The sequence below is a fragment of the Marasmius oreades genome, chromosome 6 (assembly GCF_018924745.1).
Source record: "Marasmius oreades isolate 03SP1 chromosome 6, whole genome shotgun sequence".
NCBI lineage: Eukaryota > Fungi > Basidiomycota > Agaricomycetes > Agaricales > Marasmiaceae > Marasmius > Marasmius oreades.
In genome coordinates, this window is record NC_057328.1 from 231,743 (window position 1) to 259,111 (window position 27,369).

Here is a 27,369-nt window from a genome sequence, read left to right on the forward strand (position 1 = left end):
CTAGTGTAGGGTTCGAGAAAGGCGATTGGTGGGTTCTGGCGATGAGGCCCAAGCCCGGGGATGGGTGTGAAGGTAAAGGGAATGCGCCAAGTCCTAAACCGGCGTCATGGAACTTCCAGAGACTTGATACGGGGACAGAAGAGTATGAGAGGAAGCGATGGAAGAAGCGAGGCGTGATGAATGTTGAAGCGTTGAAAGCTTTGTGTCCGCCGAAGAAAGCGTTCAGGTTTGAGGCTATAGAATGGAGAATTGTGTATATGGTGATCCGACGGAATCGTTTGGGCGGTAGTCAGGGTGTATGATCTAATGAGATGAAGTATGTTGCGCGAGAGCGTCATTTATGAAGTTTATAGGGATGAAAAAATCAATAATTATTGCTTACGTCGGGCCTCCGAGTCGCCTCACCGGTACCTTGTTCTCCGGAAACGATGGCAATATTTTTTACATTCTGTATGGTAGAATCCTTCCGAGGAAAGACGTTGTCTTTCTGCCCGAATTAGATAGCAGTGATTGGGCTCTGTTATTGGTCAAGCACTTTACGGAAATTTGCCTTGTTCTGTTTTGATTTTCTGATTCCGATTTCACGAATGGCTTATTCACGTACATACCGGATGCCAACCAAAATGTGAGTCAATATCAGTGGTAAAGCAGTAGTTCAGTAGTGAAGAATGATCATTCAGATCTTACGATATCTATTCTTACTGGGTGTCTGCATTGATATATATAGGGGGTCCTCTGACACACTTCTGAGATTTTGCCCCCAACTCCCAATGATCCTTCCTAGATATCCTGACGATGATGTTCAAGACTTGGTCCTGTTTAAAAATTATAGAACTGCGCTTGTTATCAGGCCCATTAGGACTATTTTTGTGAGTAGGTACACTTTGAGTTTGAATCCCATTTTAACATTCTTCCAACTGCTTGGTAGATACCTACTTTCCTATATGGCGAGAACTAAATTCTGCCTCTTCAGAATCCTTGGACTTACCACTCAATTAGGGGTATATGCCGTTTTGTATGGCATTTGCATTAAATTGCTCATAAAGAAGAAGAATGCAAACAGATCTCTTTACATTACTGCATTGACAGCCCTGTTTCTTCTTGCCACTGCTGGCCTTGTCCTTAATGTCATCTACATTGTCAACCACAGCTCTGACATTATAAAGAACAATGTCCTGAGCCAGACAGCAGTAGATAACAGGGTATCATGGTTCCCTCTGACATTGTATGTGAATCTTCGGAGTGTGAACTGGACTGATAGATTTCCCTTGGTCTCCCAGACGTGCAAACTTGTGCATTTTTGTATTATCAAGGTCTGCCTCAGAGTAATCAGGTCAATTGCTCCCTTGCTTAATGTGTATGAATAGCTTTCTTGCTGACATTGTCCTTGTGAGTCATACTGTACTCTTGAACTACCCACTGTAACTGCTCACTGAACCTTCTAACAGATTCTACGCTGTTATTTCATCTGGAACCAACATCTTATAGTGGCAATCATACCAGCCATTATGTGTATTGGGTGTACTGGTAAGCCACTCAGACCATCTATCCTTGATGCTAGTTTTCAATGTCTTGAGTAAATCAGTGGGGGGATTCATTACTGCAGGAACTGCTGACAAGTCAATACTAAGTGATCACCTTCATTGGTTACATGCTTGGGGTGGAAGCACCCTCTTTGTAGCATGTGTCACAGTAGAACTTGTCATCAATGTCATTCTAACATGCATGATCGGTGAGTACAGAATCCTTTGCAATTACAGTTATTCACTCATTTCCAACTTGTAGCTGGGAAAATATTTCTCATCCATAGACAAGTACGAAAGATTCTGGGTAACAATGTCCAAAGTATGTACCAATCAATTGTGATCATTGTGTAAGCCATTGGTTCTCTTCCTCTTCCACTTGGCTTCTAATATCATCCTTGGGTTATTTAAGAATTGAATCTGGGATGATGTATATTATTGCCCTTATTCTCTTGCTTTCATTCACAGACTCTGGGGGTGGGGGTGAAACTGTGATATTCTCAATTGTTCAAGTTGTGGTGAGTACTTAGTGGGAAACTTCCTTAAGCCTCATTGACATGATCATTATGAACTCAAACTTTAAGGGGATTGCACCAACTCTTATTGTGGTCCGTGTTGGCCTTGGGATTATTGTCCAAGATGTTCAGTCAGGTCTTAAAACTATGCAAGCAGTAGAAACAAGTGGGAACATTTCAGATTCTCAGTGAACTTAGGTTAGCTAATTTAGTGGTTTATTGCATTAGTTGCATACCAAGTATATATAAGAGGATCAAATCCCAATGTGAACTTTCATGTCAAAATCTTTTTTTTTCTTAAAGTGCTATAATATAGCCTCTCGGAGCCTCTGGAATGAACGACCAAGCTGACAATTGTCGGGATGAGGAACTGTATCACTTGGTGTCATGCTTAATCAACTGAAACGATCTGAATGAGAATTTTCACATTTCCCATAGTATTTCAACATGTATTCCCCGCCAAATGGATGAAGAATGGAAAGCATGTATGTAAAATGCCATCCAAGTAATATACTGTCGCGCAGGATGTCGATGAGACTGCCAACCCTACCCGAGTCAGTAAACCCGGTACATAAAGTATATAAAATGATAAATCATATCATGATGCTACGTGGAGTACCAGTCGTGTAAAGTACTTTGAAAGCACTTCTGATAGACATAAGTACATACCACTTGCATACCACTGCCCAAGCCAATGCTACAATGCAAGTATGCAACCCTGAGGTGCTAATAATCGAGGAGTCGACGCTACGCCAGAGACGGGACTATAGTCGCTGTGTGCAGCGCGTTCCAAGCAGCATGTAACCTCTGTGTTACCTGGAATTCAGATATTCCACCTCGGTCCTCGAACAGCGATCTTTTATTCACCTTTGTGATATTTCTCAAAAGCGACTCATCCATCCCTCTGACTTCCTCGGTTACGTCTGTTGACTCGCTCACATCATGCATGCTTTTAGACGTCAGTGGATGCTATGCAGCCTAATCATATGCAGGTTCAAACGTTTATTAATTCATTTTCGTTGCTCATCTACGAGCCTTCGCCCGCGGAACAAAAGTGAAAACATACACCCCCCACTGTGCGAGTATCACGGCCTTTCGTGCATCACGTTGTTTCGGTTGTTTCGGTTGTTTCAACCGTATCAAGTTTCAACGGGTCCCATCCTCGAAAATAATGACCCTCCCGAACGCTGCTTCTCAAGATCTCATTCCGCGGCGTGCGCGTGGACTGCCATTGCTTTTTTTTACTCCTTCTTTATTCCAATTACTCAGCTCATCAATTCGAAATGTATTCTCTGATCCCGAGTTGATCATCAAGAAGCCCAACCCACCCAACTTTACTCTTTTGATCTCTCGATTATCACCCAAGTCAAGACTCGGATCACATTAATTCCCATTTCACAGGCTTGGACATCTCCCACGCTCGTCGTACAATACTTCCTCTCCCTCACTGGACGACGAGGATCGGACTGTGTGACGGTCTAAGTACAGAATATCAATACTTCTCACTCACACTAAAACTAAAAATAACCGCAAGTCAAACCTCCGGGCCGCCGTACAGATCTCGAGGCGCGCCACTTTGAAACTTTTCAATAACCGGCATGTCCGAAGACTCAGACTCAGAGATCAGATCAATCAACCTCCACGACGACGACTCGGATTTTAGTAAGTTCATCACTTCAGTATGTACTCACAAACTTAAGTAACGGGGACCACTAGTTACTGTCGCGGGAAAGGACTAACATCATGATAGCGCCCAAAGTACGACGGAGTCCCTGTGGCGCGGCATGATAGTGGATATAGTTCGTAGTCGCAACCCGTGGGGCCAGAACGAGGATAAGTAGCCTACAGTACTATAGGCCTCAATATCGAATCAATAAAAATAGGCGGACTGGGCAGTTGTCGTTCCTAGGCTCTTGCAGGTTACAATTTACTTGACTACCGCCGGGGCACACGGTCCCTTGTGCCAAATCGAGTGGGATCTTGAGTACGAATGCTTGAACGTTTACATCAACTTGTTACAAAGATGGGGTCGTTGTCTCTAGACATGGCACAGACCTCCGATCGACGGCCCTCGCTAAATGATGTATGCCAATGCACCTACTGCAAGGCCCACAGTGAAAAAACAACAAACTGTTGGATCCAGGCTAGGACAGATGGAGAAGTTGACGCTAGTTGTAGTCGTAGTTTTAAGTATCCCCGTCCAGCACGGTCCAGCGTCCACTGAGCTGAGCACATCTATTGATGTTGATCGAATCACACACACAAGCCCCTCTAAACAGGTTAACAGCAACTAGTTGATTAGACCTCGTAAAAAAAGGTCCGAGCGATGGTTCCCACTGGGTCGAACGAAATCAACCGCCATCTTTCTTGTCGAATCAAAAACGCGGCTCGTTGGACACTTGTGAAACAAGATAGTACCGTTTTTACTTAGTTTAGTTGCTCATGTACGGTACGAGTTACATACATATATGTACATTTCGGAACAGACCGTTGTGATTAGGGGGATTATTAATCATTATGAGCGGACCCGGAAGTAAGCTAGGAGTTGGAGGAAGTATGATAATAAGATAACAAGAAAACCATAGATGAAAACGATGTTTGCAAAAAGTACAAATGATTTTTTTACAACTCGGTGCGAAAGATAATTAAGATTCTGGGAAAATGCGACCTCGATGATGTCAAAAAAAAGAAGAGAAGAGACAAAAAAAAAGAAAGGAAAGTACCAAACGAAGGGGAAAAAAAATGTAAACAGACGATGAGAGGACAGCGGCGGACCAACCAACCCACGCACCACCATTTACTACAACCCCCTCAACCCCTCCATAACCTCCTGCAACGACCCCCGATTCCAATACCCAACCCAAGGTCCCAACCTAGGCTCCACAGCCACCTCTCTCGAATCGAGTACATTCCAAAGACCAGGTGTAGGGGAAGTGGCTCGGGAGTAGATTGCTCCGTAGGAGCTTGAGCGGGTCGTGCTCGTGCTCGTGCTCGTGGTCAACGTTGGAGTCGGAGGAGGAGAGGAGGGGAGTGGGTGAAGAAGACTACGGTCACTGTTGGAGTCGACTTTGGTTGGTGGAGTTGGTGGAGTTAAGGTTTCGTGATTATGATTATGATCCTCGTCTGGAGAGATAATTTGAAATTTGGGTTGGGTTGGAGGTGGTGTTGGGAGTGTAGGAAAAGCAAAGGGGGCACCGGGACAACCAGGATCACTTACACCCGATGCAAGAGGGGGAGGAGGACGAGAAGGAGGTGGGGTCGGCAACGCACGAAACCGAGAACTAGAACCAGAACGAGGAGAAGAAGTCGAAGAAGAAGAATTCAACGTCTTAGCCGATGACGATGCCCCTGCTGAACTCAACACGGACCCCTCCTCACCCTCTTTCTTCATCAGGGGGGGCTTAGACGTAGCGGTAGGCGTAGGCGTAGACGGCCGTTCCCCAAACACAATATCAGAAACAGGGGTTATACCTCCTCCATCGTCATCCTCCTCCTCCTCCTTACCGTCACCCCCACCATCGTGGTACTCATTCCCTCCACCACTACTACTTCCCCCAGCTAGATACCTATCATCTATACACCACCCATCTTTCTCATCATACGTCGGTGTAGCCGGCGAATGCGAATCACACCGGTTGCGGTGGGGAAACTGAGCCTGCGAACTCGGACGTGCAAAGGTAAGATTCAAATGCAAACGCGGTCGAGGTCGTTTGCCCACTCCCATATGTCTGGATGCAGAGTGGGGAAGGTGACGTGAATCGTAAGGGAAGAGTCTTTGTACTTTATCACTCGCACCACCACTCCCCTTTGGTAGCGAAGGTAATGCTGGTGGTGGAGGAGGGGGTGGTGGTGGTGTAGCAGGCACCATCGGGTCTTCTTCCGAATCTGACATGTCCTCCACATGATCGATAATCAGGGACACTCGGGTCTGTCTAGTAGTAGTACTATTCTCCTGGATGATTGATTTCGAACGTCGTCGGGATCGGGGACGGGGTAGGGTACGTGCAACCGTGGTTAATTCGAACTCTTCGTAGGTCGAGGAGGGAGGTGGACTCGGTGGGTGGGGTACCTTCCACGTGTTTGTCTTCGTCTCAGAGGTAGAGACGGGGATGGGGTGGGGCAACAGTCGCTGATGTGGATGTGGTATTGTTAAACCCTGCGACTCTGCTTCCTTGCGATCACCGTAACGCCGCTTTGTCAACCATTTAATAGTGATGAACGGTATTTTGGATTTAGAAACAGCACCAACAGCAGTGGTGGTGGCGGTGGAGGCGAGGGGGTAGATGGAGGGAGAAGTAGAAGGACGAACTGGTGGTTTCGGCGACGACGACGACGGTTGGGGGGTAAAGTTCGCGTCGGACGCACTTTTTCTAAGACCTGACCACCCTCGAACGGACGACTCTTTCTCTTTCTGCCGTCGTGACTTTCCCTCCTCCCCACCACTATGGTTCCTCGTCGTCGTATTCGTATTCGTAAGGAAATGGAAATTCATCTCGTCCTCCTTAGGGGGAATGGGTGTAGCACACCCCAAAGTGGAAATGGGGGAGGTAAAACCCTGAGCATGAACGCCGTATGTATATAACGATGGCACTGGAAATGACGGCGAACGACGCCGGGTTTCTGTATTCAGGGTCCCCGGCATAGCCTCATCATTCTTTGCCGATGTTAGCGTTAGCGTTTTAGCCACATGTTGGTAAGACGGTGATGATTGTATTTGTATGATCCTGGGGTCACCGGAGTACGTGGGTGTTTCGGTGTCACGCCTGAACTGTCCGTTGTCCGTGTCCGTAGCATTCGTACTTGATGCAGTGGGGAATTTCTCGCGATGAATAAGCTGGGTTCTGGTATCGGTCTTGGTAGATTGGAAACGGAAGGAAGTCGGACTCGGAATTGTAGGCGGTGTTTGTGTTAGTGCTGTAGTCGATTTTGAACTTCTTGAATGTTTCCCCGTTTTGAAAGCGGCGTCGCCTAAGAGTTGGATTTTTATGAGGGAAATCAGATTACCGGAGAACGAGGATCATTTAAGATTTTTTAGGGGTACATACCATTGCAATTGACATCCGCCCCTCTAGTTCTCATTTCCCGCTTTCTCTTTGCATCTGGATCTGTAGCTGTAGTCCGCCCGTCTGAGCGCAAATGTGAATGTGAACGCGATGATGGTGTGGTACGACGAGCACTGGTGGAAACAAGGCCCGATGCGACAGCTGCGGAACTCATATGTAGAAGAAGTGATTGGCGGTCCTAATACTATAAAATAAAGCCTGTGTGAATACCTGTGTCACTGTTCGTGTAAGAGAAAGCCGACACGCACCTGACTTGCGCTTGCGAACCAAGGGGGGACAAAAAAGGGACAAAACAAAAGGCAGGGATCCTTGGCATCCAGTATACATATAATATACCCTCCCCATTAGAAGCCATTCCGGTTGGAATTAGGTAGCGCTCCTCCCGTAAACTGGTTGGACCTGGATACCATCTTCCATCATGATGGACGGGATAGCGTGTTGAATGTTCACATGTTCCGACAAATTATGATCGAAGTTTGTGGCAGCGAAAGTCTATCGTTGATCGGTCTCCAGGAAAGGAGGGTTAGTTGCGAACGTTTCTGGACTGATTGGCGGCTATGCGCAGAGGCATGAAAACGGTCTCTACGCCTTAGCTGTAACTGCTTCAGACTGCACGGGCAATGATAGAATGAATGCTGAAAGGATACCTCGGTCCTCCCTTTCCCCCTTCGCCACTACGATACTGTACATTTGTACTTAATTTTTCATCAGCCGTTGATGGAAACGGAAAACCGGGCCACTCACCCATATGCAAGTACAATACAAGTGCGACAATCTGACAGCCTTCAGATTTAAACAACCTTCAAGTCAAATTCAGGGCGTTGGCCATATTCTTCAAGGGTAAAAAAAATACAGCATGAAGGCAGTCGAAGGAGTGGCGAGTGCGGGTCCCGGCCTCCGATCATGGCGGTGTACAGCAAACGGAACCTCAGTTACAGTCACATCGGCTGTCACGACAATAACAACGTCACGTTACGTTCAACCATCATGTCGTTTCGTTTCGTATCGATTGACGTCTCGAGGCCGCCGCCGTTCGTCGTTCATAAGTTTCTATTCTATTCTACCCACTTGTCTGTCGCGTTGTCCAGTCTCCCTCGCTTGATTTGCCTTCGCCTCACCTTCCCTGGAGTGTTACATTGTGTAGCCTGGCTGTTCGCCGTTCAGGTTGTCACTGCGTATGCCGCAACATGCCGTAGTGGATGAACTTTATCGATTGACATTGGGTTGGCATATGCACTGTCGACCCTGCGTTGGTATAGAGTAGATGTTACGAGGGATGTACTTACTTCTTATGTTCTAGCCGCCGTAAAAAAATCACATGGCTCACACAAAATGAAACATGTTCTTTTCTTCCAGCGACACCGCGCTCGCCATGACCGGACAAGACCAGTGTCAGTGGGCGCGTGCGACCCCGTAACCCACGTTCGCTCAAGTCGCAGTTGTCATTGCAGTACCATCCAGGGATGACCTGAGGACCTCTGACATGTGTCGTTACTTAATTATAGGTTCCTCACAACCACGCCGTCATCGTGTTGGAAAGATTGTCGAGATGGTGCCAAGACTACGCTGAAACGTCCACCGATTTGTCTTCAAGTAAGAGGTGGACTTGAGCAGGATTATTTTCTCGATAACCCATTGACCAGATTTCCGGATGAGGTGACAGTCGATTGCTTTTCGCTTTCGTCTACTGTGCTTATTTTTTCAACCGTAATGCTAATGTTTCTAGGGTCAGCCACCGTAACAACATGAAGTTGTCGACAGCTCCAATACAGACCCTGCGTAGTGCCGAAGGTGAACAACAATCTCTGTTCGAGGCCCGGCATTGAATATCTGAATTCCGCGTAACACAGAGGTTACAGGTTGCTTGGAACGCGCTGCACCCAGCGATTAGAGTCCCCGTCCCCGACGTAACGTCAACTCCCCGATTCTTAGCACCTTGGGGCTACATACTTGCAACGCGGCAGACTGCACTGGCTTGGGCAGTGGTATGTACTTACATCCGTCGCAAGTACTTTACACGGCTGGCACTCCACGTAGACGGTAGCATATGATTTTATGTACTGACTCAGGTAGGGTCGGGAGTCTCATCGGAGCGCTAAACCAATATGAATTCAACTCAGTCGGTTGCCGGTTCTAGAACATTGAGTATACAAGTCACCATACACATTCAGTGACCGTTGGCACCATTATGATTGCCTATCAAGGTTGCACTACGTAGATGTAAACTTAGGCTACTCTATACTTCAGCTAGTCCGAACAATTCAACTAGTACATATCCTGGGATGGGGAGATTCATACAATGACCGTCGGCATCCTGCAGGGCAGCATATTACTCGGATGGCGTTTTACATACATGCTTTCCATAACTTTTTATCCATGTGGCATGGGATACATGTAGTCAATGGAATATGCGAAATGCGAAAATTCTTGTTCAGATCATTTCAGTTGATCAAGCGTGATATCAACGTGATACGGTTCCTCATCCTGTTAAGTATAGCCCTCCGTCTAACTCGGACGATTGTCGGTTTCGTTATTCGTTCCAGAGGCTGGGATGAAGGATAAGTAAGTACTTGGTCAAGGTTCGACGAGAGTTGATATTATGGCATTTTGAGAAAAAAAAAAAAAGTCTTGACATCAAAGTTCACATTGGGACTTGATCCCTTTTATAGATATTTGGCATGCAACTGATGCAATAAACCCTACACTGACCAACCTAACTTCACTGAGAATCTAAATTGTTCCCACTTGGTTCTACTGCTTGCATAGTTTTGAGGCCTGACTGAACATCTTGGACAATAATCCCAAGGCCAACACGGACCACAATAAGAGTTGGTGCAATCCCCTTAAAGTTTGAGTTCATGATCATGTCAATGAAGTTGTAAGGAAGTTTGCCTGATAAGGACTCACCACAATATGAATCACTGAGTATGACACATATTCTTTTGGAGTACTTGGGAGTGAAAGCATGAGAATAAGTGCAATAGGATACATCATCCCAGATTCAATCCTGAAATAACACAGGAATGATATTAGAAGCTAAGTAGGAAAGGAAGGTAACCAATAGGCTATGGCTTACACAATGATCCCGATTGATTGGTGCATACTTTGGACATTGTTACCCAGAATCTTTCGTACTTGCCTATGGATTATCAAGATTTTCCCAGCTACAAGTTGGAGATGAGTGAACTACTGTAATTGCAAAGGTTTCTGGACTCACCGATCATGCATGTTAGAATGACATTGATGGCCAGTTCTGCTGTGACCCATGCCGCAAAAAGGGCATTCCCACCTTGAGCATGTAATGTGAGCCAAGAGTGGTTATCACTTAGTATCAATTTGTCTGCAGTTCCTGCAGTAATGAATCCCCCCACTGATTTACTCAAGACATTGAAAACTAGCATCCAGGATAGATGGTCTGAGTGGCTTACCACTACATCCAATGCAGATAATGGCTGGTATGATTGCCACTATAAGACTCTGGTTCCAGATGAAATAACAGCGTAGAATCTGTTAGGAAGTTCAGTGAACAGTTACAGTGGGTAGTTCAAGAGTACAGCATGACTGACGAGAACAATATCAGCAAGGAAGCTATTTATACACATTAAGCAAGGGAGGAATTGACATGATTACTCTGAGACAAACCTTGATAACACAAAAATGCAAAAGTTTGCACGCCTGGGGAACCAAAGAAAATCTATGAGCCCACCAGTCCACTCTCCAAAGTCAGGATTCAACATACATTGTTGGAGTATACAATTGTACCCTATCATCTACTGTTGTCTGGCTCAGGACATTGTTCTTTATAATGTTAGAGCTGTAGTTGACAATGGAGATGACATCAAGGACAAGGTCTGCAGTGGAAAGAAGAAACAGGGCTGTCAAGATAGTGATGTAAAGAGGCCTGTTTACATTCTTCTTCTTTGCAAGCAATTTAATGCAAATGCCGTACAAAATGGCATATACACCTAATTGAATGGTAAGCCCAAGGATTCTGAGAAGTAGAATTCAGTTCTTGCCATAGAGGAAAGTAGGTATCTACGGGATGAATGTCAAAATGTGACTCAAACTCAAAGAATACCTACTTACAAAAATATCCAAAATGGGCTTGATAACGAGTGAGATTCTATAATTTTCAAACAGGACTGAGTCTTGAACATCGTCAGGATGTCGAGGAAGGATCATTGGGAGTTGGGGGCAAAATCTCAGAAGTGTGTCAGAGGACCTTCTCTATGTATTTTATATCTCAATGCAGACAAGAATAGCTATCCGGACCATCATTCATGGCTACCGAACTACTGACAGTACTACTTTGCCACTGATATTGACTCACATTTTGGTTGGCGTCCTGTATGTACGTCAACAAGTCGAAAGTGATCGAAACGGAACAAGGCCAATTTCCGTAAAATCCTGGACCTCTCTACCGTGAAGTTGATAATAGACGCTAATCTGGAAAGAAATGCGACGTTTTTCCTCAGAATATTTCTGCCATACAGAACGTCAAAACATCGTTTCCGGAGAAAATGATCGGTACAGGTGAGGTTGTGCCAGATGTAAGCAACAATTAATTTTTTTTCACCTTTACAAACATAAACCTCGGAGGTCGCTGTTGCGCAACTTTCGATTATCATACTTCCTCCTTCCTGCTTTCATAATTTCACACCGGCGGCAGTGGCTTGCGTGTCTTCTCTAGCGTTGTGCTGTCACCAATACTGTTGTTTTCCCTTTCATCTCCACAAGTCGCCTCCGACGTGATTAAGACATTTGTTAGATCATACATCATCCTGACTACCGAACCGGATTCGTCGGATCACCATATGTATACTCCTCTACCCTATAACCTCAAAACTGAACGCTTTCTTCGGGTGACACAAAGTTGGGGACGGTGGGAGCAGAAGCGGGCGGCCTTGATTTGGTGCAGGCGAGGGTTACAGATTTGCTGAGGTTCAAATGTAGGAACTGGGCGTGTCGAGACTGAGAAAGGGGCTCATACTACGAGTTTTTGCAGTCGCGCAACGTTCAACAATCATCACGCAGCCTCGCTTCTTCCTTCGCTTCCCCTCATACTACAATTACTCTTCTGTCAGAAACAATATGCATTTTTACTACGAACGGCAAATGTCCGACTTCTGAGTGCGCCACATCTACAGAATCGTTTCAAACTCAAACTGACCTACGCATATCGAACCATTTAAAGGTTCAACTCCTCCCGCGTACTCTCAAAAGCAAACAGATATGAAGGATCCCAAGATTCCCAACCAAAGTCACCATCCACCATAGAAGAGGTTGGCGTGGCGTAGTGCAGCGAGTGGACCAAGACTCAGAAAATATCGCACTGAATGGCGGGCACCATGGGGCAGTGCATTGAATTCTCCGGAAGAGAGTTCCAACACCATGCGCTATTCACAGATATCGACCATCGTAGAAAAGGATGTGGGAAGGTATGGTACTTAAACGCGTCAAAAAATCAAGTGAATTTTTTGTGCGGATTTTTTCCCCGCAGAGTCAAAATGGTATCGCGCAGTTGGGGATGTTCGTCACAAAGTCAACTTTGTGAGATCCGCACAATCACAATTTCCGATTTCAATCGCACAATCGAAAAATATCTCACCGCACAGTCCGGATTGTGCGTTTTCTCCGCAAAGTTGCGATTATTTTCGTCGCACATTGAAATTCAGGTTTTGACGATCCGGCTATTTGCCGGCTATTATTACCCGGTCAAGTTTTCTGTGATGACATAACACTCACCTGAGTTTCCGAGAGAGAGGATATTCAAGTACAGGTAAAATTCTCTTTGGGGTACACGATAATGGTATTTTCAAGCTACATACTGACAATTGCTGTATTCTTACTTAGCCTTACATACTTATAGATACACCCTTTGAAAGAAACAAGAAAGAAAGAGAAGAGGGAGAGAGAAACAGTTACCTTCTACAGAATACCATAGTTAGAATATTTAGTAGCAATTTTCCTCCACACTCACATATCTCCCTGTGACTGATTGCTTCAAAAATTAATCTTGCCTCAGGTATAGTCTTGTAATTTCTGGGTGCTGTCAGTTAATGTCTTCTAATGAATAGCAATAATTTGAGTACTTACTGATTATTCTACTATCTCCTGACATAAATCAGCCAAATATTAACAAGTGTTCCTCAATGCAGTGTGACAGGCTTGAGGAAGATTGTGACTGGGGTATATGTAAAAGGGACTGGTACTGATAAAATTAAGGCAGAAATAAGTAAGGACTCAGAAGGGGGGGTTGATTATAGGGAGGTTAAGCTGGGTGAAGACCCCAGTGAAACAATGTGCTTATCCTTCATCTAGTCTTATTCCAAAGTTGGAATGTGTGAAAAGCTCATATTAAACTTCATGGCCATTATATCTTACTATCCTTGATCTTTATCACTACTGTGGGGGCAGCATCATGAAATGCTGACCACACACAAGAAAGAAAGAACTACTTGAGAGAACTGAGATGACCACTGGTATTTCAAGATAGACTAAAGTATGAGAACGAGCGACAATCTACTAAAAGAATGTAACCCAAGGTAACCAAATAAACTAAAGCTGTAGTTAAACAAATAAACAACTGGTAAACAAAGAAGATAACCAAAGATAATCAGTACAATGTACAATACAATGAAGGGGATGAAGAAATGTGTTAGGACCAGTGTTGTTGTCAGCTATTTACAGCACGTAGTGGTCTGCCGCTCGCCGATCGTCGGTCTGCCGGACACGTTGTTCTGGGTACGTCACTGCTACTCGTGACTGCCGAAGAGAGTGCCGAAGCAGAAAAGCTGACCGGCTTGACCGGGTAATAATAGCCGGACCGTCAAAATATGAATTTCAATGTGTGACGAAAATAATCGCAACTTTGCGGAGAAAACGCACAATCCGGACTGTGCGGTGAGATTTTTTTCGATTGTGCGATTGAAATCGGAAATTGTGATTGTGCGGATCTCACAAAGCCGACTTTGCGACGAACGTCCCCAACTGTGCGACACCATTTTGACTCTGCGGGGAAAAAATCCGCACAAAATCTCACAAAACTGACTTTGCGACGAATGTCTCCAACTGCGTGACACTGTTTTGACTCTGCGGGGAAAAAATCCGCACAAAAAATTCACTTGATTTTTTTGCGTGAAAAATTTCCCCGCAAAGTCAAAAAAGCATTGTGCAGTTTGGGACATTCGTCGCAAACTCAACTCTGTAAGATCCGCACAGTCGCAATCTCAGGACTTAATCGCACAATCGGAAAAATTCTCACCACACCGTCGGGATTGTGCGCTTTCTCCGCACAGTTGCAATTCTTTTCGTCGCACTATTTATGTTTAGATCTTGACGGTCCGGCTACTATAACCCGGTCAAGCCGGTCAGTTTTTCTAGTGATGGCGTGCCTCGGCAGTCTTCGGCAGTCATAACAGTGACGTATCCAGCACAAGTTATCCGGCAAAAGCCGACAATCGGCGAGCGGCGGACCGCTGCATGCAGTAAACAGCTGACAACAACGCTTTGCTGGCAGCCTTGTCTAACACGTTTCCTCATCCCTTCATCATTATGGCCAGTTTTCAGGCTCCTCCAGGTATTGGCAAAGATCAAGGACGGTAAGGTATGGCCACGAAGTTCAATTTGATCTTTTCACAACCCCAACCTAACTAACCTGCTCAAAATCTGCTTTGAACTCGGAATCAGACTGGATGAAGGATTCGGAGCATATTTGTTCTATTGGCGACAAGGGTCAATGGTGAGTTTAAAATGCTTTCCTCCTCAGAGCCCTTCATCCCAAATTTGACTCCTCGTCAGGATTCAACATCAACGTTCATTGGTAACCGGCTGCAACTTCACCTCCAAGTCGATTAACCTCCCTATTATCAGTCCCTCCTTGTGTCCGTACCCATCCCTTGCCTTATCCGGGCGTTAACTTTATCGCTACTGGCAGTCCTGTTTATGTTGACCTATCATATCCATGCTTTCTTTGATAAGATTGCAGATCTTGTTGTTAATGAATTCTTTGGATGTTCCTAGTTTACCACAGTATACCTTTAATTACTTCATCTATTTCTTACTAGTAACTACTCTACATACCGAAACTTCAGTATGTGTGACACCAAAATATCAATGTCCTCAACCCTAGCCTATACAACTGATAAAGTCAATGAAATAATCAAAATCATGACTGAACCTCGAAACTGCGCGAGTGGAAACGCAGTCTCGATTGTGCGGTGAGATTCTTTTCGATCGTGCGATTGACTTCGGAAATCGTGACTGTGCGGAATTACGGAGTTCACGAACATCCCAAACTGCGCGACATTATTTTGACTTTGCGGGGGAAAAATCCACGCAAAAAAATCAAATGATTTTTTGACGCGTTTAAGTACCATAATGTCTCAATCTCAATTCTCCTCAATCTCAATTCTCAATTCATAATTCTCAATCTCAATTCAATTCTCAATTCAAAATTGAGCTCATGCACATCCGAAGTTTGAGCTGAAATATTGAACTTCGAAAGCTTGCACAATTTAAATACCTCATCCCTGTTTTGATAAATCTATCTCAATCTCAATATGAGACTGAGTTCTCAATATTTTTGATCCCAAACTTCAACCTGTTCAAAATTGTCGGCAAACATGGGAAATACTGGATACCAGCGAAACTACGCCCAAACTCTCAATTCTCTCCTTCATCCGAACAGACCGAAACTTCCTCCCATGTGCCTTTACCACTTCGTCCACTCCTGATGACTCGTGACCTGGGGTCCGAGGATTCGGCAGAGACCTCAACGACATTCTGCGATGCCACGCGAGCTGAACGACGCTGCCTTTTGGTGGCGTTCGGAGCTTAAGCAATGTGTATTATTATACAAGGACTTATAGTACTCACCTGGTCGGGGTAGCCAATGATGATCTGGCTGGACCACTATCTGCCTTCCTCGTGGGCTGGGAAGACTTGCGCTGTTTGTTCGGGACAAAAACCGACTTGTGCGAAGTTTCTTGGGCTCGCTTGCCGGGAGTATGATCAAGCTCAATTTGCGACTTATCAACTCCGTCTGCGCCTCAATTCATGAACCATAAATATTGTACTCCTTCATGAAGCTGGAATAACATACCTTGAAGGTGCAGTTGACCATTTGGGGAGACTTGCCGTCGTGAAGGGGTGACCTGATCATCTAAAAAGTCATATTAGATGTAAACGTACATTGTTACAATTATCGGATACTTACCTCTTGGTCCCTCGATCAATCCTTGCACAGCAGAGGCTACGGTAGCGATCAGATGGAATACAATTTTGCAGAATGGACGTTGCGTACCTGGCAACGGCTGGCAGGGACTTGAGTTACATTTACGACATCCGGTGTCATATCTCCACCAATATCAAGATCAGCTGTTGAAAATCGTAAGTCTCACCTGAAAACTGGCAGTTGAATTTTGTGCACGTACCTAGCGGGAAAAACTTGCTGCCGGCAGCCTCATATGGAATGACTGAGTCATCACATCCGGGGACTTCGGGGGCTTCAGAGGAGCTCTCGGGCTCAGGTTGAATGGCTTCGGAAGCTGGACTACCAGGCTCTTCTGGGCAACCAGATGTGATGCGCAGTGTTGAATAGAGTGTAAGAACGGAGAAACGTCGGAGTCCGTCGGAGCTCCGGAGTGCGAGAGAGTGGCTAAAGAGAGTATAACCTCAGTGACGGTTAGACACTTGTATTAAGATATAGTACCTAAAGAGAGTATACTATAGAGGATAAGATGAGTACTTCTGAATATGGGAAAAGAAGAGAAGACGACTTACACCTCAGTGACGGTTAGACACTGAGGTGTGGTTGTACGTATTCAGTAACTATATAGACTAACGGAGATTAATACCACGTGTTTATTTTGATATACAACACCAGAGGAGATCGACATGTTAGTATTTGCATCCTTAATTTTGAAGACCTGGATCGGCTGCTTCAGCTGTGAGCTAAAGTAACTGTAGAGCTGAAAAACGTAGCCATAGTCCCCGTCTATAGGAACTCGCAGCTCTAAACCTTCAGGGAGCATGTCGGAGTACTCTACATGCTCCCAATCTGTGGGCCCAATGCCAACTCCTCTGGCTTTATACCACGCATAGTCTGATATTGAAAGAATGAGGGACGAGTGTTGCTTTCTGCTGGTAGCTTTGAATAAAAAGCTCACCATACTGAGCCTGTAAGTAGTTCCGGAGCATGCCCTCTACCTCCACGGGTGGAGTCCTGGCTAGATCAAGCTGACCAATGGGAAAGTGAGGGCATCCATCCTCGGAACAAGTAAATAATTTTTGAGAACGGGTGAGAGTGATGTCTTGGTTTACTAATAGAATTCATCAGTGTGGCAAAACATAAATCAGCGAAGGCAAACTTACATGGAATAATCCGATTGCAGTAGTTTCCCCAAATATTCTTGATTTGATTATACTCAAGCGGATAGAGCGCCGGGAGTTTCGGTGCCTTGTTGGCTGTCGCATTGATACTGATAGAAAATTTTTCAGTTGTGAGAAAGAATGGTCTCAGGTGACCAACGGGAGGAATGCGTACCATCCCATTTTCAAGGCGTTGTCAGCTGCCCGGTAAGAATATAAAAGCACAAAGCTACCGTTACCAATCTTCCCTCGACCACGGCCAAGAATTGATTCCAGGAAGTCCTCCATTTGCGCTGTGAAGACTTCCTGGCACCTTAAACGACTGTGTTAGACCAAGAAAGGAACAATGACAGACTTAAGGTTCACCGAGATTCAGAAGGCACATCTGATAGCATCGCTTGCTCCCGTTCCAGGCTTTTGCTACCCATAAGGTCTTCGTGGACTTGTACTCGGATGAAAGCTCCTTTCTAAGCATGCCGAGGTGTTGCTGATGTCCCGTGCAGTTCTTCTCACGTTGCTCGTTGACTGCTTTGTTGATATCTTCAGATCTTTCACTACAAAAAAGCTCATACAGGGTTGGATCAGGCTGTTGGGTGAGGGAGAAAAACGTCGGTAGAGAGGTTGACTCTCCAGTTGGACCGGGTGACAACTTTTCTTTTCCGCCTTTCGCTCGGAAGCGGTTATTTTTGAACCTGTCTTCGACACACTGAGGAGGTTTGTAGTCAAAATGCCACGTAATGACTGAGCAAGAAGATAACTTACCTTTCTATACTGCATGACATTTTCTTTAGGCGTTAACGGACCCCAGTGTTCCTCCCAGTATTTTTGCGCAGACTCGATAAAGGCATCAACGTCGGCGTCATTGTTCTTGACTTTGCATATCAGCTGCTGACTCATGCTGTCGAGCCACGCAAGTTGGTCTTCGGGGGGAGAGGGGATCTGCGGCCCATGGGTTGGATCACGGGCAGGAAGTGAAATGACGGGTTGGAAAAGAGGTGATAGATGTAAGAAAGGGAACCGGGGTTGTGCTGGCCAGCCCACATCAAGTTATCCATATGTTCTCATATTGAAAATCTAAGAATCGAGAATTGTAAGATTGTGCCAAAAAGGGTCGACAGGGAAACCGTAGAATGAAGGTCCCTGTTGCCAACTATTTCAGCCGACTTCAAGTTCCGTTATATTTGACACCTGCGAGAGAGAAAGGGAATAACAATGTGTTACGGTAAGTCATGAGTGAAAACCACGGAGACTAAACTAGGCTGAATCTCCTTACAGTGACCGTTCCAATTAATAAGCAGGCTCTCGTCGGACATGTCAGTTGAATGGTCCAACAAACGCTTGGATATAGGATTTGCAAATTTGCGCTGTTCGCCATGTCATAATTTTGTAAATGCCGTTCCTATGGTTAAAGATCTGCCCAGCGATTTGAGCACTTTACCGTGAATCTGGCATTTTGCTGGCCTTGTTGAGTTTGAGAAGAAAGTTTTAGAGATCCGACCGGTCGATTCTATGTTTGAGATGAGCTAACTTATAGACACGCACAGTAGATCAGTCCAGAACGTACGGGCCCTCTTACTCCTGGGCTATCTTCATTCATGACCTCTCAATCTGACTATGTCCTTGCTACAGCTGCCGGGTTGCATGGGACCAAGGCCCAGATGCGGAAGCAGAACAAGAAGCATCTGAGGTCGACTCTTGCACTGTATTCTCCTTGTCCATCCCGGAGCCGTTGGTACCAACCTCATCATCAAGGTCACAAAGTCACAGCACCGATCTTATGCACACAACGAGCATTGGCCGGAGCCTGGATCCAAGTGGTGAGTCTTGATTCAAAAAAAAAAACAAATTCGTCGAATGCTAACCTCGTCGACAGTGTAAGCCCCGAGAGGGTAGTGAATGTGAAAAGCCTCACTACCTGGTTCAGCCCTTGGATCCAGTACACACAGCACTTGGTCCGTTTCCGGAGCTTTATGCTATCGAGGAGGAGTTGAAACCTGTCTCCCGCTACTCTACTACTCAACCAGTTGTCCAACACGGCCTCAGCGGCTCTCGGGCCATGAGGACTGTTTTCCCCGTCTTAATAGACCTGACACTAGATGATAACGACGACTATGTTAAGAAGCTTAGTCTAGTAATTTGGCTAAAGGTGCGTACCTTAGTGCCTGTTACTCTCAACAGCTCAACAGATGAATCCGTTAGAGTCAAAAAGAGCCTATCGAAGTTGTCGTTAATTGTAAGTCGGAGGGACTTCGAATGGAGGACCATAAAAGGACCTTGGGTGATAAGGGTGTGGAGAAAATACCTTTGGAATATTATTCCACAGTCGAGCATCGATGGACAGCATTAATTTGGTCAGACATAACTCCTGTGTTTGATCAAGGGTTAGTGTTAATCCGGCAACTGGGCCTGAAGTTGGCGTGTTTGGAAATCCACTAGATACAATTTAGAGTATTAATTTGAGTACCTTTGTTCACAGTCCAGAATAAAGTCATAGTTACTTTAGCTAGAGGAACTTCGAATCAGAGGGAGTCTCAGATATTATAAAGAACATATAATAGAATGACCACACCAGTTTTTGGGTGTTACAAGTGACAGCTGCACCGTGTAGTCGAGCCAGACAGTGGACACCGATCAAACCGATGTCCCCGAAACCACATCAGTAAACATCGACAAATATTTGGGCTAGTCTGGTGACCATCCGGAACACTCTTCTTTCGACCACCGACTGAGGACATTTCCGACAACGCTGACTGCATCCAATTCATAGAGATCTGACGATAGAACTCACTATTTACTGGATATTTTACACATTCTCTATACATTCTACACATGTCCCATATCTGATGAAATCAACTGCCCGACAGTGATGAGCGATCACTATATCTACCGTGCCGTGAGTTGAGGTTGACATTTGAGAAAGTCGAATGTGACTTGCCTGGTAATTGCGTAGCTTCACGTTAAATGAAGTGAATGTGCAAGTGTTCATTGACCAGTAAGGTTCGCACTGGGATGAATAAACCCGAGCTTGAGTGATGTTCATCTGATGCTTTGCTTTCATTTGTATCTAAATGATAGATAGGCGACGGTAATACAAATGTTAAAAATGGACCAGTCAGTTGAGTCACAATAGCACTGATTTCCGCATACTAGACAAGACGCACATAGAGTTGAGCGCCCCACAGCCTCATCAATGTTCGAACCCATCGAGACCATTCATTCGGTTTTCTTCCAGATTGAGAACGAGATTTTGATTTTTCTGCTTTTGTATCACCTGTGAATAGACCCGGTGAACATTACACGTTTTCAATCAAAACAAATAAACAGTTACATGGTTTTCAGGAAGTAGTTGACTAAAGCCTGGCTCAGGATAATACGGCGGAGTGTAGCTGCTGTGGTGGACTCACCTTTCAATCTTTTAACAAACCATCTAACTTTTCAATTGTTTCTCTCGCCTCTCTCCTAGTTTTCCCGTTCTTGCTGACTTGAAGATGGTGCGATAGGTGGAAGAGGCATCGATCTGAGTGGATGCATGCAAGATGGAGGTACGAAGAAGAGTGGGATGTTGTGGCAGTGCAACCACGTAAGCAATTGTCTAGGCCAATGTTCACACGATCTTGTCGCTGCGCAGACGTACTTCCCTTTCTCCGTTAATTCCCTCACTTCCTATCAGACTTCTAAAGGACTAAGTATGGTTTCTGACCATTCGGTTTTAGGTATGTGGTTATATTCACTTCCCTTTAAAATAACTGGACTAATAATGAAAGTTTTACGGACAGGCAGCGGGATCGGAAATTGAGAATTGCGAAGGACGGTCAATGAAAACGAAAACAGTCAGGAACGCAAAGCCTCGGCACTTTATAATATCATCTATGAATGATTTTCCGGGAGAGAAAAGGTGGTGGTAGGTATCGATTGTATCATATGTTGGTATATGTACAATACATGTTTGATTGGATTCCATGGATTGGGCTGCAGGCGCACTGAGGATGACAGATGCTTAGCTTGTTCCAGCAGCGAGACCTGAGTCGCCCAGGCTGATGTCGAGAATTAGACGGCAAAAGTTCCAGGCGTGGAACGTGTGGCCTGTAGGAGCTGGTGGAAACCATCAGTTGATTGTCGGGAAATCGGACTAAAAAATGCCCACACTCCATCCGCAAGCAGGGAAGTAATGGGATGCTTGCGCTAGCCTAAGAACGGTATCTGCCTAAGTCTATCCCAGCATAACAAATGCATCAATGTCACCTGTACAGTTGTCTGCTATACGGCGGTGTTTTGAAACAATATCATTGGAGCAGAGATTCGGACCTGCGTACCGATCTTCTGCTAATACATATGTACCTTCTGGCCAACATTTGGCAGTGGGGCTCTCAGAGCAACGATTGATTATGATGAATAGAAATATAACGGGTTGAACATAACAGTGTAGCATGCCACTGGCGTCTTTGACCAGGAAGAAGTATTAGTATTCGGTATTTTAAGGATAAGTATCTATACACGATGAACTATTAAATACTTGTGATTTATATATAATCTACCCCACCGGGTCTATCATGGAAGCAAAGCAGGCAGAGATCGTGAGAACCACATTTATCCATATACCGTGTACTGTGTTATCTGATTTCAGTTTCCTTGTCTCAACCCCATGGCTAGTTCACGCTCACCGAGGAAAAAAGGAAAGCGGAATGCTGGGAATGCCAGTACAGATGAGTTTAACCCTATCCCAGCCCCACAGTTCCAACACAAAACAACTGATAGTACGGGGCGGGTTATTACACATGACATGCCAATACAGGTGATTAACGATGATCTTCATCGCCCACTGAAGCGACCCCGCTCTCAGACTATCCTTTCTGATGATCAGAGTCACGGATTTCCACTGGAGGGAACTTCAAGGGAAACAGATGAGCAGGAGCCATCCATTCGGAAGGGGCAGGTGCGTGAGGTACTTTCAGACTTTCACCAACTCAACGGCCCTAATATATATTGATCCACAAAGGGTGCATCAGTCCACATGGAAGGGTTCAAACAAAACCTCGATGTTATAGTTGATTATCTGCTCTTCCGAGAATCCTGGATGTCGGTTGGAGAGCCTTGCAAATGTCAACGTCGAGGAGCCGTCCGATCGTGCCTTTGCTTTGACTGCCTATTTTTCGAACCTTCATGCCCAACTTGCTTCCTCGAAACCCATTCCTCCTCACCACTTCACTGGGCCCATGTCTGGAATGGGAAATTCTATGATAAACGGGATATCTGTGAACTAGGCTATGTTTACACCTTCGGTCATGATCACCATGGCCGTCGGTGCAAAGCGGCCGAGGCGGGTGGTGCTTACCTCAAGCCACTAGATTTTACTCTCGTCGACATTAATGGTGTTCATCGAATCAAATGTGTTTTCTGTACTTGCCCAGGACACGGACGCCCTGAGCATCGATTCACGGACCTTCTAGCTTGTCAAATATTTCCTGCGACAGTTGCACGTGCTGAGACGGGTTTTACATTTAATGTTCTTTCCAACTTTCACCTACATACCGTTACGTCAAAGAAATCTCCATATGATTTCGTTGAGTCCCTTCGCCTGCAGACATGTAACTTCTCGCCGGATCTTGCAAATATCCCCGTAAGTCCTGTTTACTTGTTATGTAACTGATTAAATTTAGTGTTTATTATTGTATAGGACCCGTATCAACAGTTTCTTCGTGTCCAGCGGATTTTTCGCGTTGCACAAGCAGTGAAGAGAAGTGGGCATGCTCATGGTATGGACCAATTTTTCCCAAATCGACCAGCTGGAAGTGTGGTAGTCCCATGCTTTGCTTGTCCGGAACCAGGTTTTAATGTGCCCGATCGTTACTGGAATGAGATTGATGAAAACTTCCTGTGGGTCCCTTTCTCTATGATCCAGGTTAGGCTAATTTACGTTGGTAAGGCACATTATTCAACTTACAACTATGGTCGACGGGCACTTCGGACTGCAAAGATTTGCAAAGGTCGATGATCCTGACGACATCTCCCTACTGGATGGTTTAGGCTTCTTCCCCCGGGATGATGAATATAACGAGTATGTTGTTAGCATAGTCCTTCGCCCAGAAGACGAGGTAAGAGACTGCATGGCATTACTCTCAGTTATTGATTTGTGGCCATAGAAATCCACATGCTCCCGTCTTCACGCTGTCGACATGCAGAATAAATTGAAATTCAAGGGCTGTGTCATTACCGGCGTGATAGCCGTTGAATGTGGACGGCATTGTGTCTTCCTGTCGATGGTTGACCTTCAAAAGGGTGAAAGGTGAGTAACAACCAATCTTGGCCAGCTGTGTTCAAGATTAGTAGCTAAGAACCCAATAGGTTTGCGAATGCTGACTTCGTGTTTGTCCGCGCTATACAACGATATGCTGTAGGGGCCAAGTCGCTTGTCCGAGCTAGGTTCTTTCGCCGGATACTTAGCACCTACGACATAGCCTGTCAATTCGGAGTTTACTTTTTCCAGCGGACTGCCAAACAGTTCCCAGACATGGTATGGCTAATAGATTTTGTTCGGTGGATGATACCCAAGATGCACCTTGACGGTCATAATTCTGATTGCCGCGTACAGTTTTCACTCAATTACCTCAAGGGAGCGGCACGGATGCATGGGGAGGGAATCGAGCAATCATGGGCAGAGTCGAAGCAGTCTGGTGGAAGTACAAGGCAGATGAATCATGGTCATAGGCACGATACCATCAATGATCTTCATAATTTCTGGAACTGGCGCAAGGCTGTGAACATGGGTGAGTTCACGCGCATCTGAATTCTACAAACTGACCACGTTCTCAGCAACTTATCTTACGGACAAATACTCAGAGTCAGTGAAACTTCGAGACGATGCTATTGAGCATTATATAGGTCTGTCACGACTTCGAGGAAATCACAATGTCAATCAGTGGAGTAAGGAAAGCGATGAACCAAAGAAGGAGGGGGACCATTGGACCAGTGTGTACCATATCAAAACACGACGCTGTGAGTTTCAAGTCCCACTAAATATATATGTCATTCTCAACTAGCTAAAACAGTGCCTTTTCGTGAGAACATTTACATGAACATGCTTGCTCTAGAGCAAGACAAATCAACAGCAAAAGACGAGCTATTTTGTGACGCATCTGACGAGATCAAGTTCGTTCTCAGTGGTATACAGATACAAGAACGACAGTACGTCACGGGGTTAGGTTTTAGCTAGAAATACGATTTTCTGACACCATTTACAGGCGTCAGTTACAAGCGTCTGTCAAACAGGCATCAACAGACTCAGAAATATCAACAATAAAGCGAAGTAAAACAGTCCTCGCTGTTACATCCATGCCGGACCGATCCGGACCAACGTAACAATCACTTACTCCACTTACCTTAATCTCCGTACTACCTATTAAAGCCTAGACCATCGGCTTGGGAGTCGGCAGTCCGAATGCGGATCCGACTATTGAATCCGTCTCGGACCTTGTACATTTCTATCCTATATAAGATGTACAACTTAGTAGTTACATTCTTTAGAATTAAACTCGACTCTGGTTTCCCAGTGACCTGGTCTAAGGCAGCTCGACTCAGGAAGCCGTTGTCCAATAACTTCGGCTACTGTCAAGACTCCGTCATTCTCTTCAACCTCCTTCACTCTCCTCGTCGCTCTCCGACACGCTCCGATCAAATCCGTTTCTTTCCTCTCTTCATCTTAGATCACTCCTCTTTTAGTATATCCTTCAGTACATATCTTATATCTTATCTTATCGTTTCTCCCTTCGGTTCCGTTCGGTTCTGAGTCATTCCGCACGTCCTTAACAGTAGTTTAATTCTTTTTCTTGAGTCGAAAATGTCGTTCACTCCGGACGACGTCTCTGATCAGTTCAAGATCTTCGATTCTATGTTTCCTTCCCGTCCTACTCCGATTACGACCCATGTCGGGTCTCATCTTCATATATCCCATCTTCAAGTTCCCAGTTCTTCACGAAGGGTCAGTAGCGTTTATGCTTCTGATTCCAACGACCCATACAATACTTTACTATCTCCGAGCAAACTCCAAGGTACCGTTAATCGTCCCCGACGCTCTTCCAGCAATCGCAGCTCCAACCAACGCACCCCCCGACAATCTCCGATCATCTCCGAAATGCATATCGAGGAGGTTCCGGAGACACCGAGGAGGAATAAAGGCAAGGGTAGAGCGGATGACGACGAGGATGACTCTTTTGACGATGGTACTGACCCAGAGGAGGATCCGTCTAATCCTCCGATCGGTGGCTCAGGAGGTGGTTCAGGAGGCGGTGGTCCTCCTAGCGGTGGTGGAGGTGGTGGTCATGGTCCGCCACAAGGTGGCAGAGCCGAGGGTTTCTTTTCGGCTTATGCTACCTACCTCACCACTCACAATCTTCTGCTTCAGCAAATTCTACGTGAAAAAGCAAAACCGAAGGACCCCGAAACCTTCAACGGCTCTGACCCCACCAAACTCAAAAACTTCCTCACTGGTCTACAACTCCAGTTCAATTATTTCTCTGAATCCTTCGTCGACTCCGCTTCCAAAGTCAACTATGGACTTTCCTTCCTCCGTGGTATAGCTCTCGATTACTTTGAACCTGATTTGTTAGGTAGTGAGTTTTCCGAGCTGGATCCGCCGGCTTGGATGGTTAGTTACAGAGCTTGGGTAGTAGAACTCCAAACCAACTTTGGTCAAGTGGATGCCGCCGGAGAAGCGGCGGATAAGCTGGATTACTTGGTTATGCGGTCGAACGAGAAAATCACGCCGTATATTACTAAATTCAACGACATCGCAGCTCTTCAGCATGCCTTTTATAAAGGTCTTCCTGAACGTCTAAAGGACGGAGTTAGTAACATCACCGGCAGGAAGCCGGCGTTGTATCATCCTCTCAAAGCGGCTGCTAAAGCCGTAGATCTTTGCTATTGGCAGCGCGAGGCCGAAAAATCCCGAGCTAATCGCCAGTCCAATTCCAATTCCAATTCCAATTCTACTCCGAAACAATCCTCTTCCTCTACCTCTACTTCCAACAACAACTCCTCTTCCTCTTCGCAATCCAAGTCCAAACCGAAAGGCAAAGGACAGACCTCGAACTCTTCCACTTCCAACGCTTCCGCTTCGGCCTCCGCCGCTCCCCGTCTCCCATTCTTGGAGAAGTTAGGAACGGATGGAAAACTCAACGCCGACGAGAAAGCCCGACGGTTGAAGGAAGGGTTGTGTAGTTATTGTGGGTTGGGTAAACATAAAGTTGAGGATTGTCAAAAGAAGAAGACTAATCAGACTGCGAAGGATGCTAAAGCCCGTGCAGCGACAGTTTCTTCTACTCCGGAGAAGGCCAAGTCCGACGAGAAGTCGGGAAACTAGGCTGCAACTCCGATGCCTCGACACAAGCTCAGAGTTGCACTGCACCGGATTGTGTCTATCCTGAGGTTACACTCAACGCAGCTGCGCTCTCTTCTTCTAATTCGCTTACAGTTCCTCTTACCTCCGATACATATAATTTCTTGGCCCTAGTGGACTCCGGTTCTTCCCATTGCTTTATTGATAAAGGCTTTGTTACAAAGAATCTAGTACATACAATACCTATTTCACCTATATCTTTACGATTACTCGACGGTTCCATCGGCTCCGTTATTACCTCATCCGCCTCGCTTCTGATGAAGTTCTCTACAGGCAAAACCATTCTAATCAACTTTTACGTCACTTCTCTAGATTCTACTTGCAACTTAGTTCTGGGATACAACTGGCTCAACCGCTACAATCCGTTGATTGACTGGTCTGAAAACAGTATCACTTTCCGAACCGACACGCTTCCGAATCCGGCCGACCGTCCGACTCCCTCTGTCGAGGACTCAGACAAATCCATTCCGGCGGGCCCGAGCAAATGCCAACAGGCTAAACTCCGC

General features: G+C 45.6%; 5 protein-coding genes across 5 annotated transcripts; 2 read left to right on the forward strand and 3 right to left on the reverse strand.

Annotated features, from left to right (window-relative positions):
- Positions 1-4,427: 4,427 nt before the first annotated feature.
- On the reverse strand, positions 4,428-8,021 carry E1B28_009513 (uncharacterized protein). The gene is made up of 4 exons (XM_043154409.1): positions 7,846-8,021; positions 7,350-7,796; positions 7,084-7,285; positions 4,428-7,006 (listed from the first exon to the last, which is right to left on the reverse strand). The coding sequence occupies exons 3-4, from the start codon at positions 7,253-7,255 to the stop codon at positions 4,839-4,841; spliced, it is 2,340 nt and encodes a 779-aa protein (XP_043006864.1). The 5' UTR covers positions 7,256-7,285; positions 7,350-7,796; positions 7,846-8,021; the 3' UTR covers positions 4,428-4,838.
- A 1,799-nt stretch (positions 8,022-9,820) lies between these two features.
- On the reverse strand, positions 9,821-10,838 carry E1B28_009514 (uncharacterized protein; the record flags this gene model as incomplete). The annotated part of the gene is made up of 7 exons (XM_043154410.1): positions 9,821-9,943; positions 10,009-10,108; positions 10,178-10,265; positions 10,319-10,471; positions 10,530-10,608; positions 10,668-10,689; positions 10,744-10,838. 7 exons carry the CDS (start codon positions 10,836-10,838, stop codon positions 9,821-9,823), a joined length of 660 nt encoding a protein of 219 aa, XP_043006865.1.
- Positions 10,839-15,765: 4,927 nt separating this feature from the next.
- On the reverse strand, positions 15,766-18,369 carry E1B28_009515 (uncharacterized protein; the record flags this gene model as incomplete). Its single annotated transcript, XM_043154411.1, has 14 exons — positions 15,766-15,916; positions 15,979-16,144; positions 16,205-16,264; positions 16,319-16,354; positions 16,414-16,479; positions 16,536-16,759; positions 16,814-16,827; positions 16,887-16,904; positions 16,959-17,206; positions 17,271-17,423; positions 17,476-17,582; positions 17,648-17,774; positions 17,839-18,178; positions 18,235-18,369. The coding sequence occupies 14 exons, from the start codon at positions 18,367-18,369 to the stop codon at positions 15,766-15,768; spliced, it is 1,845 nt and encodes a 614-aa protein (XP_043006866.1).
- Positions 18,370-19,067: 698 nt separating this feature from the next.
- On the forward strand, positions 19,068-19,908 carry E1B28_009516 (uncharacterized protein; the record flags this gene model as incomplete). The annotated part of the gene is made up of 3 exons (XM_043154412.1): positions 19,068-19,289; positions 19,346-19,618; positions 19,672-19,908. The coding sequence occupies 3 exons, from the start codon at positions 19,068-19,070 to the stop codon at positions 19,906-19,908; spliced, it is 732 nt and encodes a 243-aa protein (XP_043006867.1).
- A 3,509-nt stretch (positions 19,909-23,417) lies between these two features.
- Positions 23,418-24,828, forward strand: E1B28_009517 (uncharacterized protein; the record flags this gene model as incomplete). The annotated part of the gene is made up of 6 exons (XM_043154413.1): positions 23,418-23,564; positions 23,613-23,755; positions 23,815-24,236; positions 24,283-24,465; positions 24,519-24,654; positions 24,711-24,828. The coding sequence occupies 6 exons, from the start codon at positions 23,418-23,420 to the stop codon at positions 24,826-24,828; spliced, it is 1,149 nt and encodes a 382-aa protein (XP_043006868.1).
- Between the last annotated feature and the right edge of the window lie 2,541 nt (positions 24,829-27,369).